Source organism: Eptesicus fuscus, chromosome 11 (genome assembly GCF_027574615.1).
Source record: "Eptesicus fuscus isolate TK198812 chromosome 11, DD_ASM_mEF_20220401, whole genome shotgun sequence".
Classification (NCBI taxonomy): domain Eukaryota; kingdom Metazoa; phylum Chordata; class Mammalia; order Chiroptera; family Vespertilionidae; genus Eptesicus; species Eptesicus fuscus.
Window position 1 is genome coordinate 61984782 of NC_072483.1, and position 15075 is coordinate 61999856.

The following is a 15075-nucleotide window of genomic DNA, read 5'->3' on the forward strand; positions in this document are numbered from 1 at the left end:
GACACCAACATTCACATTATATGGATCCGAGAAGAAGAGAGAAAAGTGAATAAGAAGTTTATTTCAGGAAATAATTGTAAAAAACTTGCTTAACCTGGGAGAGGAAATAGACATCCAGGTCCAAGATAGACAGAGTTCCAAACAAGATGAACCCCAAGACCCACACCAAGACATATTGTAATTAAAACAACAAAAGTTAAAGATAAAGAAACTATCTTGAAGGTAGCAAGAAGAAAACAACTAGTCACATACAAGGAGAAACCCCTAAGGGTATCAGCTGATTTTTCAGCAGCAACTTTCTGGCCAGAAGGGAGTGGCAAGACATATTTAAAGTGCTGAAAGAAAGGAATATACAAACTAGAATATTCTACACAGCAAGGTTATACTAGTAATTCAGAATTGAAGGAGAAATAAAGTGTTTCCTGAATATGCAAAAACTAAAGGAGTTCATCACCAGTGAATCAGATTTACAAGAAATATTAAAAGGTCTTCTTTAAGCAAAAAAGAAAAACCCATAATCAGAAATTTAAAAAAAATATGTGAAAGAAAAAATCTTATATAAAGGCAAATATTTAATAAACACAACACATCAACCATTTAAAAACTACTATGAAGGTCATGAGACAAAAGTAGCAAACTTAACTATAATGATTGCTAAGCAGATACACAAAATAAAATGATCTGAAATGTAATGTCAAAAACATAAAGCACAAAAGGGGGAGTAAAAATATAGTCCTTTTGAGTATTTTCGAACTCTCATGCCTATCAGAAAAAAAGAAAGTGAGTATGAGGCATATCTTACCAAATATTAAAACTTACTGCAAAATATGACACTGGCACATGAATAAGTAAATAAATCAGTGGGACAAAACTAAAAGCACAAGAGCAGATGTAAATAAATATGGAAGTTTTAAATATTATAAAGATGCATTTCAATTCAATAGATGAAGAATGGATTTTGTATTAAATTATATAGGACAATGGACTCTCCAATCAGAAAAATAGTAAGTTAATATCTCATTTTATGTTAAAAAAAAATCTCATTGTAAAAAAAAACTATTAATATTAGAGGACTTAAAAAAATTAAGACACAGTATGGAAAATATGTTTAAATATCCCGGGCTTGGAAAAATCTAAATGAGTTGAAATCCAGAAGCCATTAAAGAAAAAGTTAACCAGATTGACTACTGTATGACAAATAAGAAAGAAAAGCCCAGGAAAAAATATTTGCAGCATAAATAAAAAGCCAAGTGTTAATAGTCCCAATACACAAGAGACATAGAAATTAGGTCTACAAAGAAAAATATTCCTACAAAAGATGATCAAAGAATGTGAATACATAATTTACAAAAAAATGAAAATGACCAACATACCTATGAAAATGGAAGCAGCTATGTAGAATTTTTTTACAAAAAAATTAAAAAGTTGGAACACATCTGAAGTTGGAGATGATATGGAAAACCTAGAACTCCCATACACTGTTAACCAAAGTGTAAGGCTGTTCAATATTTTGGAAGCTTGTGGACAGGGAAAGTGGGTTGAGGTGAAAGAGGACAAAGAGGGTATAAATGGTGATGGTAAATAAAATAAACAAACAAACAAATAAATAAATAAATAAATAAAATTTTGAAAGCCATTTGTCAAATGTGTAATATGTGCATAGCATTAGACCCAGCAACCCTATTCCTAAGGAGTCTGGCCTATTAGAATAAGAGCAAGATTATAGAAATGTGTGAATGTAAAGAACTAATTTTAAAATGTTTAGTACAGTCTTAATTATAAAAGGAAAAAGTAAGAATAAAAGCTTAACTATCCATCAATATTACTTACTTGAATAAACTACGGTGCATACAAAATAAAGAATCTTATGCAACTCTTAAAAAGAATGTATGCAACTCATAAAAAGAATGTCACACATTTGTATGTAATAGCAGTAAAAAGGTTCATGATTTATAGGCAGGTGAAAAAGATAAAGAACAATATGTCCAGTCTGATGCTAGACTTCATTTTCATAAAATGAGTGTGAGAATTTACATTAGCTATATGCATATATGTAAAATAACTTCAGAAAAAGAAAAAATGCATACAAAACTACTAAAAGCATTTTCATATTGCGTAGCACTGGATTAACAAAAACAGAGGTTTTATTTCTTATTGTGTTTTTCAGTATTTTTGTATACAATTATTTTTGTATACAATTATTGCAATTGTATACAAATGAGTGTCAAAGGGGACAACTCTATAAAATTTGCTAACACAGAATTAAATGAATTGATACATAATAATTCATTAAACTAGGAAGGGATTCCAAATGCAACTAATGTAAATTTACAAATCAGTAAGGCATGTTTGTTCTCTTTCCTGTGCAAGCCACACTATTCTGAGCATGGGAAACTAGAGGTAACTCACCTGTGACAATGGCTTTCCCGGGTGGCAGTTGATGCCGCCAATGAAGATCATGTTGGGCATCACAGGTCTTGGATAGTCCAAAACAAAGTCAGTTCGTAACAACCAAATGGATGGTTGGCTGAATAGGTCATAAGCTGTGACAGTCGTCTGGAGAATCTCAGAGGCAACTTCTAAACCAGTTTTGAGAAAATAGCCACAAAGCAAATGTTCCTCCAGGTGGAAGATGAGGTTCCGAACTTTCTCCCTGAAGGTCATGGCATTAGAGAACCCCAAGAGAAACCTTGGAACATAAGAAAGCGGGCTGGGGCACTGCGCACCTTCTTCAAGATAGTGGCAAAACAGCCCTCTGGTGAAGACCACGGACGGGAGTGAAAAATACTTGGCTACAATTAAGCCACACATGTCAAAAGGGTCTAGAAACACCGCATCAAAAGAACTATCTTCTATGTATTTTACTAATTTTTTGTCATTAAACAAATTCCTACAATTTGAAAAAAAGTATTTAAAAATAGTGTTTGATGGATTCATTATCAGGGCAAATACACTTTGATCCCGAGTTTTCCACTGAGAGTCAGCGAAAATCCGGAACTGATCATTCAGATCCTCCAGAGTGTAAGATGAGGAATAAGTCTTGACAGTATAATTGGATGATTGTCCCAGGCGCCAACTCACCTCTGGCCTGACCACCACCACCTCATGCCCTCTGTGGCTGAGTTTCTCCACAACAGATCGCATGGTAAACCAGTGGCTCCCATCCATGGGTATGACCAGCAGCTTGCCTGCCTGGGCAAAGCCAGGTGCCAGCAGGAGACACACACATAGAGGAAGGAGGCCAGTCAATACCGCAGGAGCCATTGGATAGAGGCAGCCCGGAGCAGCCCGGTGGTCTGGATTCCAAGCTTGTGTGATACAGTCGGTGGAAGAAGTACAGGCACAAAACCTGCCCCAAGAGTAGTCTGAGGATAAAATCCAATATTTCCTTTGGGACAAATTCCAAAAATGCAAGCTTTATTGAAATGTTCTTTTCGATCTTCCTGAGTACGCAGGGTCCAAAAACCATTGCTTAATAATTCCCTTTGTAAACCAGCATTGAAGTCATGGCACTATCTCTGGCCAGGTAAAGATCAAAACTATTTTTTTGTTGTTGTTGCTGTTGTTAATCCTCACCTGAGAATATTTATTTCCATTCATTTTTAGAGAGTGGAAGGGCAGGGCAGAGACAGAGAGAAACATGGATGTGAAAGAGACACACCGATTGGTTGCCTCCCGTACCCACCCCAACTGGGGTGGGGATGAGCCTGCCAACAAGGTTCCTGCCCTTGACTGGAACTGAACCCAGGACTCTTCAGTCTGTGGGCCAACGCTCTAACCATTGAGCAAACTATTCTTAACAGGAAAACATATCGTTCAGTATTTTCTTATGAGTAAATTATTGGCAATGACTGGTTTGGGGTTTTTTGTTTGTTTTTTTGTTCTGATATTTGAACAGCAAGGATGAATTTCAAAAAAAATCTGCACAATAAACTAAGCCAGACAGAAGAGTCCATGTTGTGTAATTTCACTATTGTATTTCTTTCCCATATTTTTTTTCCTCTCTCTCTCTTTAAATGCTAATCACAGTCCCTCTCAATAAATTTGATAATCCACTAATAACACATGACCTTCGGTTTAAAAGGTTCTTGTTTATAGCATTTGGGTACAGATTGCATAACAAATAGATTAAGTAACACAGCACAGATAAGGAAACAAAAATGCAAATAAAAGTGCAAGTTTTTCAGGCCAGGGTCATGGTTTTTTACCTTTGCCAACCACTTGGATCAAAATCCCAATTTTTGTAAGCGTAATCATGAACTCAAAAGTGTTGGCCCCAAATTATTACTGCTTGCAGGGGTGGGGCCCATAGGCATCTGGGGGTCACTGTAGGTGTGGTGTGCTTATCTTTAACGAAGGAGGCCCTATGACTAAAGTTTTAGTGAAAAACATTTTTAGAAGGCTATTTGAAATTAAGTACAGTTTTGTATTCATCCATTGCCTGGATCTCCTCTCCTGTCAACATGGCCATTCTTTCTTTTAAAATAAATATTTTTATTGATTTCAGAGAGGAAGGGAGAGAGAAAGAGAGAGAGAGAGAGTGAGAGAGAGAGAGAGAGTGAATGAGAGAGAAAGAGAGAGAAAGGAGAGAGAGAGAGGAGAGAGAGGAGAGAGAGAGAGAGAGAGAGAGAGAGAGAGAGAGAGAGAGAGAGAGAGAGAGAGAGAGGAGAGAGAGAAATATCAACGATGAGAGAGAATCAGAAAGAATCATTGATTGGCTGCCTCCTGCACGCCCCCCACTATAGATTGAGCCCGAAACCCGGGCATGTGCCCTTGACCGGAATCAAACCTGGGAGCCTTCAGTCCACAGGCCAACGCTCTATCCACTGAGCCAAACTGGCGAGGACCACATGGCCATTCTTTGGCCCACCTCTGAAGCAAGCCATTTTATCTGTAGACATCCCAGACTTTTGGGGAGCTCTTTCTTATAATAACAATTCAAAAACTGCCCCCTATCCTAATTTATTTGTTCTGAATATATAGATTACATTCTAATAGCATTCCAATTTTACCACACTAGCTTCTAAGAGTTAATATATTCAAATCACGACTTTTGAGTTTCCTACCAGAGCTTTCCTCCTCTCCCAGTTTGGCTCAGTAAATGCTATTTTCATCTACCTGGTGTTTCAAGTAAAACAATGTACAAGGCATCACTCTCCCACAGCCCCGCCATTCAAGCTGTGTCAGTTGGGGTTCAGAGAAGCAGAACCACCAACGCTACCCATAGTCAGGGATTTGTCATAGGGATTTGACTCATGTGGGAGCTGCTTGAACGGATCTCTGTTAACAATCTTTGCCTCTGATGCTAGAATTTCAGGACATCAGGGTGGGTCTTCTGGAAGGGATCAATAAGCTTGGACCCACAGGAATGAACTTGGGTCTACAAGAAGGGACTAGAACCTTGGAGTGTTCTTACTACCTCCAACCTTGATGACGTTGGGGTCCTGAAGGACAAGCTGGTGCTCTTCCTCGCGGAGCTAAACACACACCTAGCACAGGTGTGGGAGAAGCTGAAGGAGGAGCCAGGGCACGGAAGGGCAGGTGCAGGTCCAACTGCTACTTCATGCCAATGACGTGAGTCTGCAGGTAGGTGACAACATGTATGAGCTACAGAAGTGCCTGTCCCACACTTCTGCTACTTCATGCCAATGACGTGAGTCTGCAGGTAGGTGACAACATGTATGAGCTACAGAAGTGCCTGTCCCACACTTCTGCATGTAAGAAAACAAAAATTGCTCCTCAACTTCAGGTAAAAATGTCTCTGTGACTAACCCTAATCAGAAATAGGAAGGGAATTCTGGGAAACAAAATTCAGCTTAGCCCATTGATACATTACAAAGCCGCCACATGACCAAGTCCCGTCCTATCTCCAAAGGAGATCTCACATCTGCTCCGCTCTCTAGTGCCTGGACATCATTCCACCATCGTCTCTTACTTGAACTCCAAGAACTGCCTCATAAATTAGTCTTTCCGCTTTCATTTTTGCCCTGCAGACAGAAGCCAGAGGGGTTTGTTCAAACATCAATCACTATGCGATCTTTGTGTAATACCATTGAATGGCTTCCCACTGCAATTAGAAAACATCCTCGCCTTGGCCAAAAGGTGGGTGAGTCCACCTCTTTAACCAGTCTCCATTTGCTTTCTCCACTCATTCAAGGCCTCCTTTCTACATCGGGAACAGGACAGTTTCCCACCTCAGGACCTATGTATTTGCTGTTCTCTCAGCCTGGAGGGGTCTTTCCTGAGCGCTTCCTGTGCCTCCTCATTGGGAAGTTCTCCTTTAAGAAGTCTGATCTGAGGCCAATATCAGAAATAGCCCCCCATCCTTGTCATTTACTGTCACATTCTTCTGTTATTTCCTTCTGTTATAAGTAACTTCCCTCCAGTTACTTATCACTATAGTTATCATGTATCTTTTTCTTAGTTTCCTCCATTATAAAGTGAGCTCCATGAATTTAGGGGCCTATATCAGTCAGATTAATATTAAAATTTCTAGCCCTGTGCCTGCCACTTAGTAAATGCTCATTAAATAAATAAAGATGTTTACTAAATATTTACTAAAGAATGGGTGAATGAATAAATGAATGAATAAAAACATAAAAAGCAATTCATTATGGCTCCCTGCCAGGGAACTGCTAAACCTCAGCCTGAGTGATTGATCCAACCTTCTCTGCCGGGACTGACCAGCAGACCCTGAGGGATGAATGAATGGGTTACTCTGACACACGTTTCTGTGAAAGCGAGGCTAAGGGGATGCCTGGCAGGAGTCCCCAAAACAGCCCTGATTGCCTGCCTCCTTAGGCTTTTATTGTAACAACAGCTTGAACTAAAATTAACCTCTAGATATAATCAGCAGGGTAAGCATCCTTGAGAAAGCACATGCTTCTACAAGGTCGGGTTTAAAGACTAAACATAGAGATTCCAGCAAAATACCCCGGGGGGCTCGGACCTGTTTGTGAAAAGTCAAGGCAGGGGCTGCTTGCTGCCTTCAGCAAGGTTCCCCTAGAGGCCCCGGCCTTTCAGAGAATCCTCCTTACAGACTTTCCAACCAAGTCCCGTGTTTCCCCAGACTTCTCTGGTCTTTTTCTTTTGCAGAGCAGGTTTTTCATCACCTGCTGACCTGTCTGGCTCCTCGTAGTCCATGTCATGATCACTCTTTGGAATTTCCAGGGTAGATGCACTCATTTCAGAGACATCTCAGCCTCCATGCCAACAATTGTTCTGGTTTTAACAGCCCGTGTCCTGGTGGAGCTAACCTTCGGTGCTCATTCTTGATCAGGGAATGGAAGTTCGAGGAATATCTACAATTTGGAAGAGGGAAATGAAGCACAGCTGGTAAAAGAGAAGCAACGTGCAGAAGGGAAGCAATAGAATAGTATGCCATGGGCCAGGGAGGAGAGTCTTGAAGTCAAGAGGCAATGTGGCCAAGTGAAGACTAATGAGAACTGAGAACACTTTTCCCACTGCAGTTTCCTAGACCTTTGACCTCGTAGCTGGTGCGCTGCCTTCAGGTCTTTCCCTACCAATACTTCTGAACACGCCAGCTACAGGAGTCTCCCTCAAGTACTCCATCTACAAATCTCTTAGTCTGGCATTCACTAGGACTCCTGCGTTGCAGCTATTCTCAATTTCTCCAGCCTTTAGCTGAAGTCCAGAGGATTTTCTCCCTGTCTCCCTCATTCATTCCAAGACCGAAGCTGGATTGGATTGGGGAGATGCCAGAAGTAGGGCCTACATACATAAGCTACTGAAACAGTCCGCTAAAGGTATTCAAGTCAGCAAGAGAGGATCATTTTGAGATATTTTTAGTGTATTCTTGTGAATGCTATTTAGAGTTGGTGCAGACAAAACAAACATTGAGGTTATCATAAAGGCTACGTGGTACATTTTTTACTAGAGATACACTAGAAAATGTCTTTGAAAGTGCATAGCCAAGCTGAAGCCTTACACAAATGTTTCCGTTGTTTAGGTAATTTGGGAATTAGCCATTACAAAAGACAAGTGATCTTTGGGTACTCCACCGCAACTAGTGCGGATTGCCAACAGCAATAAGTATAAACTTTAAGGTGTGATTGAATGATCGGCCACCTGACCGATAGGACCCGCGGACCCGGGAACCGCGAAACTGACCGGGAAAGCGAGCGCTCCCCTCCCACCCGACTCCCAAACTCCCGGGGCAAAAGGACTACATTGCCCATAAGGCCGGAGCTCCCGCGGGGCATCCTGGGTCGCGTAGTCCGAGTTCCATAAATTGCTCACGCTGGAAGCTGCCGGAGACACGCCTGCGCCAACATGGCGGTGCCTACTTGGGGCGCGTCAGTTCGCTACGGGTTTTGGCCGGGGCGGGGGTCTGGGCTTTAGGCAGTAAGTGGAGCTGGCGGCCGGGGTTCTGCGGAGGGACCTGGGAGGCACAGGGACCGTGTGGGCGGCACGGCCTGAGAAGGGAGAGGCGAGGGACTTCCGGGCCGGCCCGGGGACGCGGAGTTCTGGCGTCGGGTCAGTGGTCCTCGGCAGGAATACCGCCTCCTCGCGACCCCGGGCCCAGGGGTGACTGGGAGGGCTTGAGGGCCCGGCCTAGGCCAGGAGTGGGAGCGACAGGAGTCCAGGCCACGAGCTCGAGGTCAGACTTTCGAGTTCCATTTCTTGTGCTTTTCTTTTGAGGAAAGCTTTGAAAAGGAAAATAATTGCATTTCAGCGTTTCCTGTCACCTCGGAACGGTGCAAGGAGCTTTGCATGTCTCGTTGCGGCCCTCCGTCGCGCCGCACTCAAGTGAGACCCTGAGCAAGTGGCCTGGATCCCTGGGGCTAATGTCAGGATCGCTGGATGCAGACTAGGCGGCCTTTTGCTCAGTAATTTTAATGGTCGTGAACTCCTCGCGACTCTCCAGCTTTGGGGCCATGCACTTAGCTGCTGTAAAGGGTAATTAGTTCCATTTAGTTCATTTCAGTGTCATAATCTGGTACAAGGAGTGTGAGAAGCAGAGATTTTAGGAAGTGATTGACTGTCCCAGGCCCTTGTCAGCCCTCAGGATCTAGGCTTGCTTTGCGTTCGCCACCCCAGCAGTAGGTTAGATGTGGCGATGGGTATTATTTCTGCTTTCATTAGTGATGCCAGTATACCTTTTTAAAAACAGCTGTGGTTCGTTGTGAGCCAAACCCTGTGCACTAAGTGCTTTTCTTTAATTGTCATTTGATTGTTTAAATGACCATGTCTGATAGGTGGTATCTCATTTTACATACAAGGAACAAAGGTTAAGTAACTTGCCTAGGGAAGACTTAAAAACAGAGACTCCCAAGAATAAGATAGGGTGATGGGAGAAAGTTCGTTGTAAAAATAAAAGCATTTTTTAACATGTCATCTTTTTTAAAGGTGATATTTAGTTTCACAATGTTTGGGGACCTATTTGAAGAGGATTATTCCAGTGTATCAAATAATCAGTATGGAAAAGGAAAAAAATTAAAGGCCAAACCATTGGAGCCACCTGCTCCTAGAGAATTTACTAATTTAAGCGGAATCAGAAATCAGGGTGGAACTTGTTACCTCAATTCCCTTCTTCAGACTCTTCATTTTACACCTGAATTCAGAGGTATGCTATTATTACATGCATTTGCTTAGTAGCCTGTAACCCTCATCTCCATGTAATTATGCAAGATCACAAGGAGACAAAGTATCTTAAAGGTGTATTCTACAGCATGTGTTTATTGTTAATGTAACATACAAAATGGTAATGTGAAGCTTAAGTTATCTTAAGTATATTCTATGTAATCACTAATATTTAGTAACAAAATTTAAAATGGCAGTATTTCTTTTCTGATTCTTATAATTTAAAAGACAACATAAAGACAATTTTGTCATGAGTATTGGTATTTTTGAGTTTTAAAATTTCTCCAAAGTAATAAACACATAAGCCAGAGTTACCCAAAGCAATTATGTCATTTGGAATGGGGAGGGTGTCACATTATTTAAATAGTTCGTAATCATTTATCTGCAGTTCTGCAATTAAAAAACTGACAACCTGATATGATCTAAATTTGTTTGAGTGTTAGAACCTGACCTAAAATGTGAAACCTTTTATAGTATAGTTATCTCACTTGGGTGAATATTCATTCATTTGTTACAGGAATATTAATTTTGATTAACAGATACTGTTTGCCCCAGACCCTGCTGAGGATGTAAAGTTAACATAATGTTAACCTTTTCTTCATATTGCCTTTCTAAAATCTGGAAATAGTGAATTTCAAAAACCCAAGCATGACGTTAGACAAAGGGATTGTGTGCAAGGAACAGAAACCCACTCAAATTAACTAAATTTCAAAAGGGATTTATTGTAAGAATGTAAGGAAATATCCCAGAAATGACCTACAGGAAGCCAGTCTCACCTTATCGGGCCCTAATTTCTTGCTCCTGTTTCTCTCTACATGTTTATCCTATTCCCATCTCTGCAAACTAGCTTCCTCTACAGGAGTCTTCATCACCATGTTGTCTTGTTTTCAGTGTGAACATTCTTTTGCCTGCACATGGCCCTGATTGGGGCCCCCAGCTCTATGTGGTTTTGTAGCTTAGCTCTCCACAGTGTCTCTGTATTCTGAGGACAGACAACCTGGTTCATCCTGTGTCGACTGCCACATTCTCCTTACCACCAATGCACATTTATCAAATCTTTGTGACATTCTCTGTTGCTTCTGAGCTTAAAGACTTCCTCCCTCCAGAGATTTGGTAAATATTTACCATGTCCCCATCCCAGGGCCATTCTAGTGGATTGGACTGCATGTGGGATTTAAGAGTGGGGCCTCTTGTTCTTGATTCCATCCCCTCCATAAAAATATCTCCCTGATGCATTCAGTAATTCCACCATAAGAAATTTTCTGTCTCAATAAGCAGATCCCTAGAGGGGGTTAGAACTTTTCCAAGTTTTAATATTGTTGAAGCTTAAGGGCAACCTAAAGTAGAAAAGTAGCCTTAAAAAGATACCGAGGCAGGTGTTTGGGGTGGGAGCAGGTCATGACGAGTACCACTAAGCAAGAATAGGGCTGAGAGTCCCAGGACATCTTCTCTAGCAAAGGAGATCACCAGCCAAGCACATGTGTTGATATCTTAGTGGGGATTGTGAACTCCTTGTAAGGCTTGGCATGAATCCCAATGCTTATTGAAGGGGAAGTATAAATGGGAAAGAGTAAGGACTGGGGGAGAAGAGTGTTGGAGCTTCTTGGAATCATATTTTATGGAGTTAGGCTAGATTGGGTTCCACTACTCCCAGTTTAGTGTAGCTGAGAGTAGTGGGAGATGATTGTAAAAGTCCTTGTAGTTCATTTTTTCCCAGTTCCTCCCAGGAATTCTGGAGAAGTATAACATTCATAATAGTAATCACTAGGTAGCAGTGGTTGCCAGTGGGGGACAACACCCATCCCATCCCTTCTCTCCCTGGAGTATATCAAAGTTCCCAGTAGGAGTTCCTATCTAGGTTTGAATACAGACTTCCCAAAAGATTCATATATTCCCTCACTGGGTGGCATAGCGATATGCTGTATTATTTTAAAAACTAGAAACCCAGTGCACGAATTCATGCACCAGTGGGGTCCCTTGGCCTGGCCTGTGTGATGGGGCCGAAACTGGCTCTCCGATATCCCTCGAGGGATCCTGGATTGTGAGAGGGTGCAGGCCAGGCCGAGGGATCCCACCAGTGCATGATTGGGGCTGGGGAGGGAACGCGGGAGGGCTCCAGAGTGTGTCTGGCCCATGTCACTCAGTCCCGATTGGCTGGATCCCAACAGCAAGCTAACCTACCAGTCGAGGCATCTGCCCCCTGGTGTTCAGTGCACGTCATAGCAACTGGTTGACCAGTCTACTGTCTGCCCCCTGGTGGTCAGTGCACATCATAGCGAGTGGTTAAGTGGCCTTAGCATATCATTAGCATATTATGCTTTGATTGGTTGAACGGACGAACGGACACTTAGCATATTAGGCTTTTATTATATAGGATTCTGATCAGTGGCATTGAGTTACCAACTTATTTTTCCAGCTAAGCCCACTACCATCTGTTACCACTCTCAACCTAGGAAAGATATTTACATACCCCTAAAAGGAAGGGCAAGATCAGAGTTAAAGGTGGTCCTTCTCAGGAAAGGATGGCTTGCTGTTGATCATATGCAAAACTATTATTTGTTATATTTCCTGATACTCCTTAGGTAGCTCTAGGGACCTACTGACTATGGCCATCACAGATTTCTAATGTTTCTGCTCTTAGTTTTATATGAATAATTTTCCTTTTCTAGATCTTTCATGCTGAAACCTTAGCATGCCCTTTATAGTCAACTAGAGGCCTGGTGCACAAATTTGTGCACTGGTGGGGTCTGGCTGGCCTGCCTTGATGGGGGCCCATCGGGCTGGGCTGGAGGGGCGGAGGGGCTGTGGGTGATTGGCTGGCTGGCTCCACCCCTAATCAGGATGTTGGGGGCCGGCCAGGGGCAAGGGCCCTGGGCAGTTGGCCAGCTGGCCTCACCCCCGGTCAGGGTGTTGGGGGCCCATCAGGGGCCGGGCTGGCCAGGGGTGGGGGGCTGATCAGGGCCCAGATCAGGTTGGTTGGCTGTCGCAGTGCATGTTATAGCCACTGGTTGTTCCGCCATTCCAGTCTCTGGACTTTTCTACCTAGTAAAAGAGTAATATGCTAATTGACCGTACCTTTGCAACACCCACCAGCCAATGAGGAGCGAGTATGCAAATTAACCCAACAAAGATGGTGGGTTAATTTGCATACACAGGCGCCAGTTGGCTAGGGGCGGGGCGGGACACAAGTGTTCCGCACCACCCCAGCCGCTCTGGGCCACTAGGCAGCGTGGGAAGGCGGAAAGGAGGCTCTGGGCTGGAGTGGAAAGGCAGCTCTGGCCAGAGCGAAGGTGCTGCCGGCAGCCAGGGGAAAGAAGGTCCATTCTTGCCCGAATCTTCGTGCATCAGGCCTCTAGTATATATATAGATGGTTAAAAATAATGTTACTAGAATGTAAAATGTGTAGAGTAGGGTATAAACATTGCTGCAATCATATTGTTGAATTGTTAACTGATTTTATTTATTGGTGGCCTTGGTTTTCTAAAATGAAATAATGTCATTTACATCTCTGATTCTACTTTTTTGTCTAGAAGCTTTATTTTCTCTTGGCCCAGAAGAGCTTGGTTCTTTAGAGGAAAAGGATAATCCTGATGCAAAGGTATTAAATCTATGATTTACAGGGGTGGTTGCTGTTTTAGAGTATTGAGGGAGTGTTTTTTTAAGGAAGGAATTAATTTCTTATAGAAATCGATAATTTTATTAATTAATTACCAAATATGATTATTATTTTCAGAAAGTGACTTGGCTTATACCCTACTGACAATGGAACAATTTGTCAGATGTAATGTCGTTGCTTCTGCGGCTACTGTGTTTATTCTTTCTTCTGGTGAAGGAAATATTTGCAAGTGGCCCACACTAGCCTAACAGAAACTCTACATAATGCACTTATTTGTATTAACAACAAATAAGACCAGTATTCATTCAGTTTGGTATTCTGGAAATAAATTGAATGAAGAATTGGTTTATCATAAGTGCAGATGTAATGATGTTTCTCCCCTGCTTAAACATCATTCAGAAGTTTGTCGCTTTCAGGCTAAAATCAGTACTTCTTACAAGAAGTCTTTTGTGATCCAGCCCAGTGCTTCTCAGGCCACCTGTGCAGCAAAGGGCCAGTTTTTGTGTATTTTTAAAAATTCCCCATCTGTTGCAGATTATACTTCTGTGGGATATAATAAAGATGTCATGACAATGTCAAATTGCAATAAAAGTTTCTAAAGGCTGATTCTCACTTTAGATGCTTAAATTTGGTCTGCAAACTAGGCTCTTACCAGCATTTCCTGTCAGCCTGGCCCTCTCCACCCCAAATAAGACAGGAACAGGCTTGGAACCCACAGGAAGAAAGGAAGGCAGGGTGCAGCCCGTCTATGACTGGAAAATTCCTCATGAGAGTATGTCTGTATCTGAGGCATTTTAGAGAAAGAATGAAGTATTAGAGACTTAAATTACTATCCGTCTGTAATCAATGAGGTAGTTTTTTAAGGCCTCTTTGGGTTATAGTATTGACCTGAACTATGTCCAGGTAGAAAACACCAGATAGCTAAACACTTTGGATTGAATTTTTGAAGAAAAATGATTACCCTTTGTAATAAGATTTGTAGACTTTCTTCTGGGTGAACTGAGTGAACTAGGAGATGTAATAAAATTAGTATGCAGTTCTTTTAAAAAGCCCAAACCACATTGAAAAGTCTTATTTAGAAATGCATTTGTTCTCATTCAGGTTCGAATCATACCTTTACAGTTACAGCGGTTGTTTGCTCAGCTCCTGCTCTTAGACCAGGAAGCAGCCTCCACAGCAGACCTCACTGACAGCTTTGGGTGGACGAGCAATGAGGTACGGAGATCAGCTTCTCTGAGAAACATTGCCGGCAATGAAGAATCAACACTGGGTTAATGTTATCTAACTTCTTTAATTTTGTTTTAGGATCTCAAGATACTATTTAAATATTTACTTCTCTTGTGTTAAATAATTACAAGCCAGAAATACATTTTTGGACACTTGTTTGCAGGATTTTATGATCAGTTGTGATTTGGGGGTGGGGAGAGGGTTGTGGATACAGAGAGAAGTATAGGAGCTGATTTTTACAATTTATATCCTGAGAATCTTTATATGGACTAGTTGAGGTAGAACACCTATTATAAAGTGATTACATGTATATAGCAAACTGCTTGATCAGTTTAAAAAGCCACCTAGCAATAATTCTGTCTGCCTCTGTGACATGCTCTTGGTTTTGAATCTGAGTGTTCTGATTTGAACATATGCTTCAAGCAAAACTATAAAATCATCCTTGGCAGGTCTTTTCAATTTCCTTTCCCGGCCTTTCTCCTGACTCTCTTCATTGTCTTCCTGTGTCCTAGTGCAGTAGTCGGCAAACCGAGGTTCTCGAGCCACTTGTGGCTCTTTGGCCCCTTGAGTGTGGCTCTTCCACAAAATACCACGCGCTGGCGCACACATACAGTGCAATTGAAACTTCG

The 15075-nt window shown here is 41.9% G+C and overlaps 2 protein-coding genes across 2 annotated transcripts in view; one reads left to right on the forward strand and one right to left on the reverse strand.

Moving 5' to 3' along the window:
- Positions 1-2394: 2394 nt before the first annotated feature.
- On the reverse strand, positions 2395-3264 carry LOC103283210 (UDP-glucuronosyltransferase 1A9-like). The gene has a single exon (XM_008138421.3). It carries the CDS (start codon positions 3262-3264, stop codon positions 2395-2397), a length of 870 nt encoding a protein of 289 aa, XP_008136643.2.
- Positions 3265-9351: 6087 nt separating this feature from the next.
- USP40 (ubiquitin specific peptidase 40) overlaps positions 9352-15075 on the forward strand; it is a 67285-nt gene continuing 61561 nt past the window's right edge. Inside the window, exons 1-3 of the mRNA XM_028140603.2 lie at positions 9352-9586; positions 13134-13201; positions 14321-14434. Coding sequence (XP_027996404.2) covers positions 9352-9586; positions 13134-13201; positions 14321-14434 — 417 coding nt within the window. The remainder of the gene's footprint in view (positions 9587-13133; positions 13202-14320; positions 14435-15075) is intronic.

What these genes read in the sequence shown, in the direction of transcription:
- LOC103283210 (XM_008138421.3), bottom strand. Translation starts at nt 3,264, where the DNA reads ATGGCTCCTGCGGTATTGACTGGCCTCCTTCCTCTATGTGTGTGTCTC.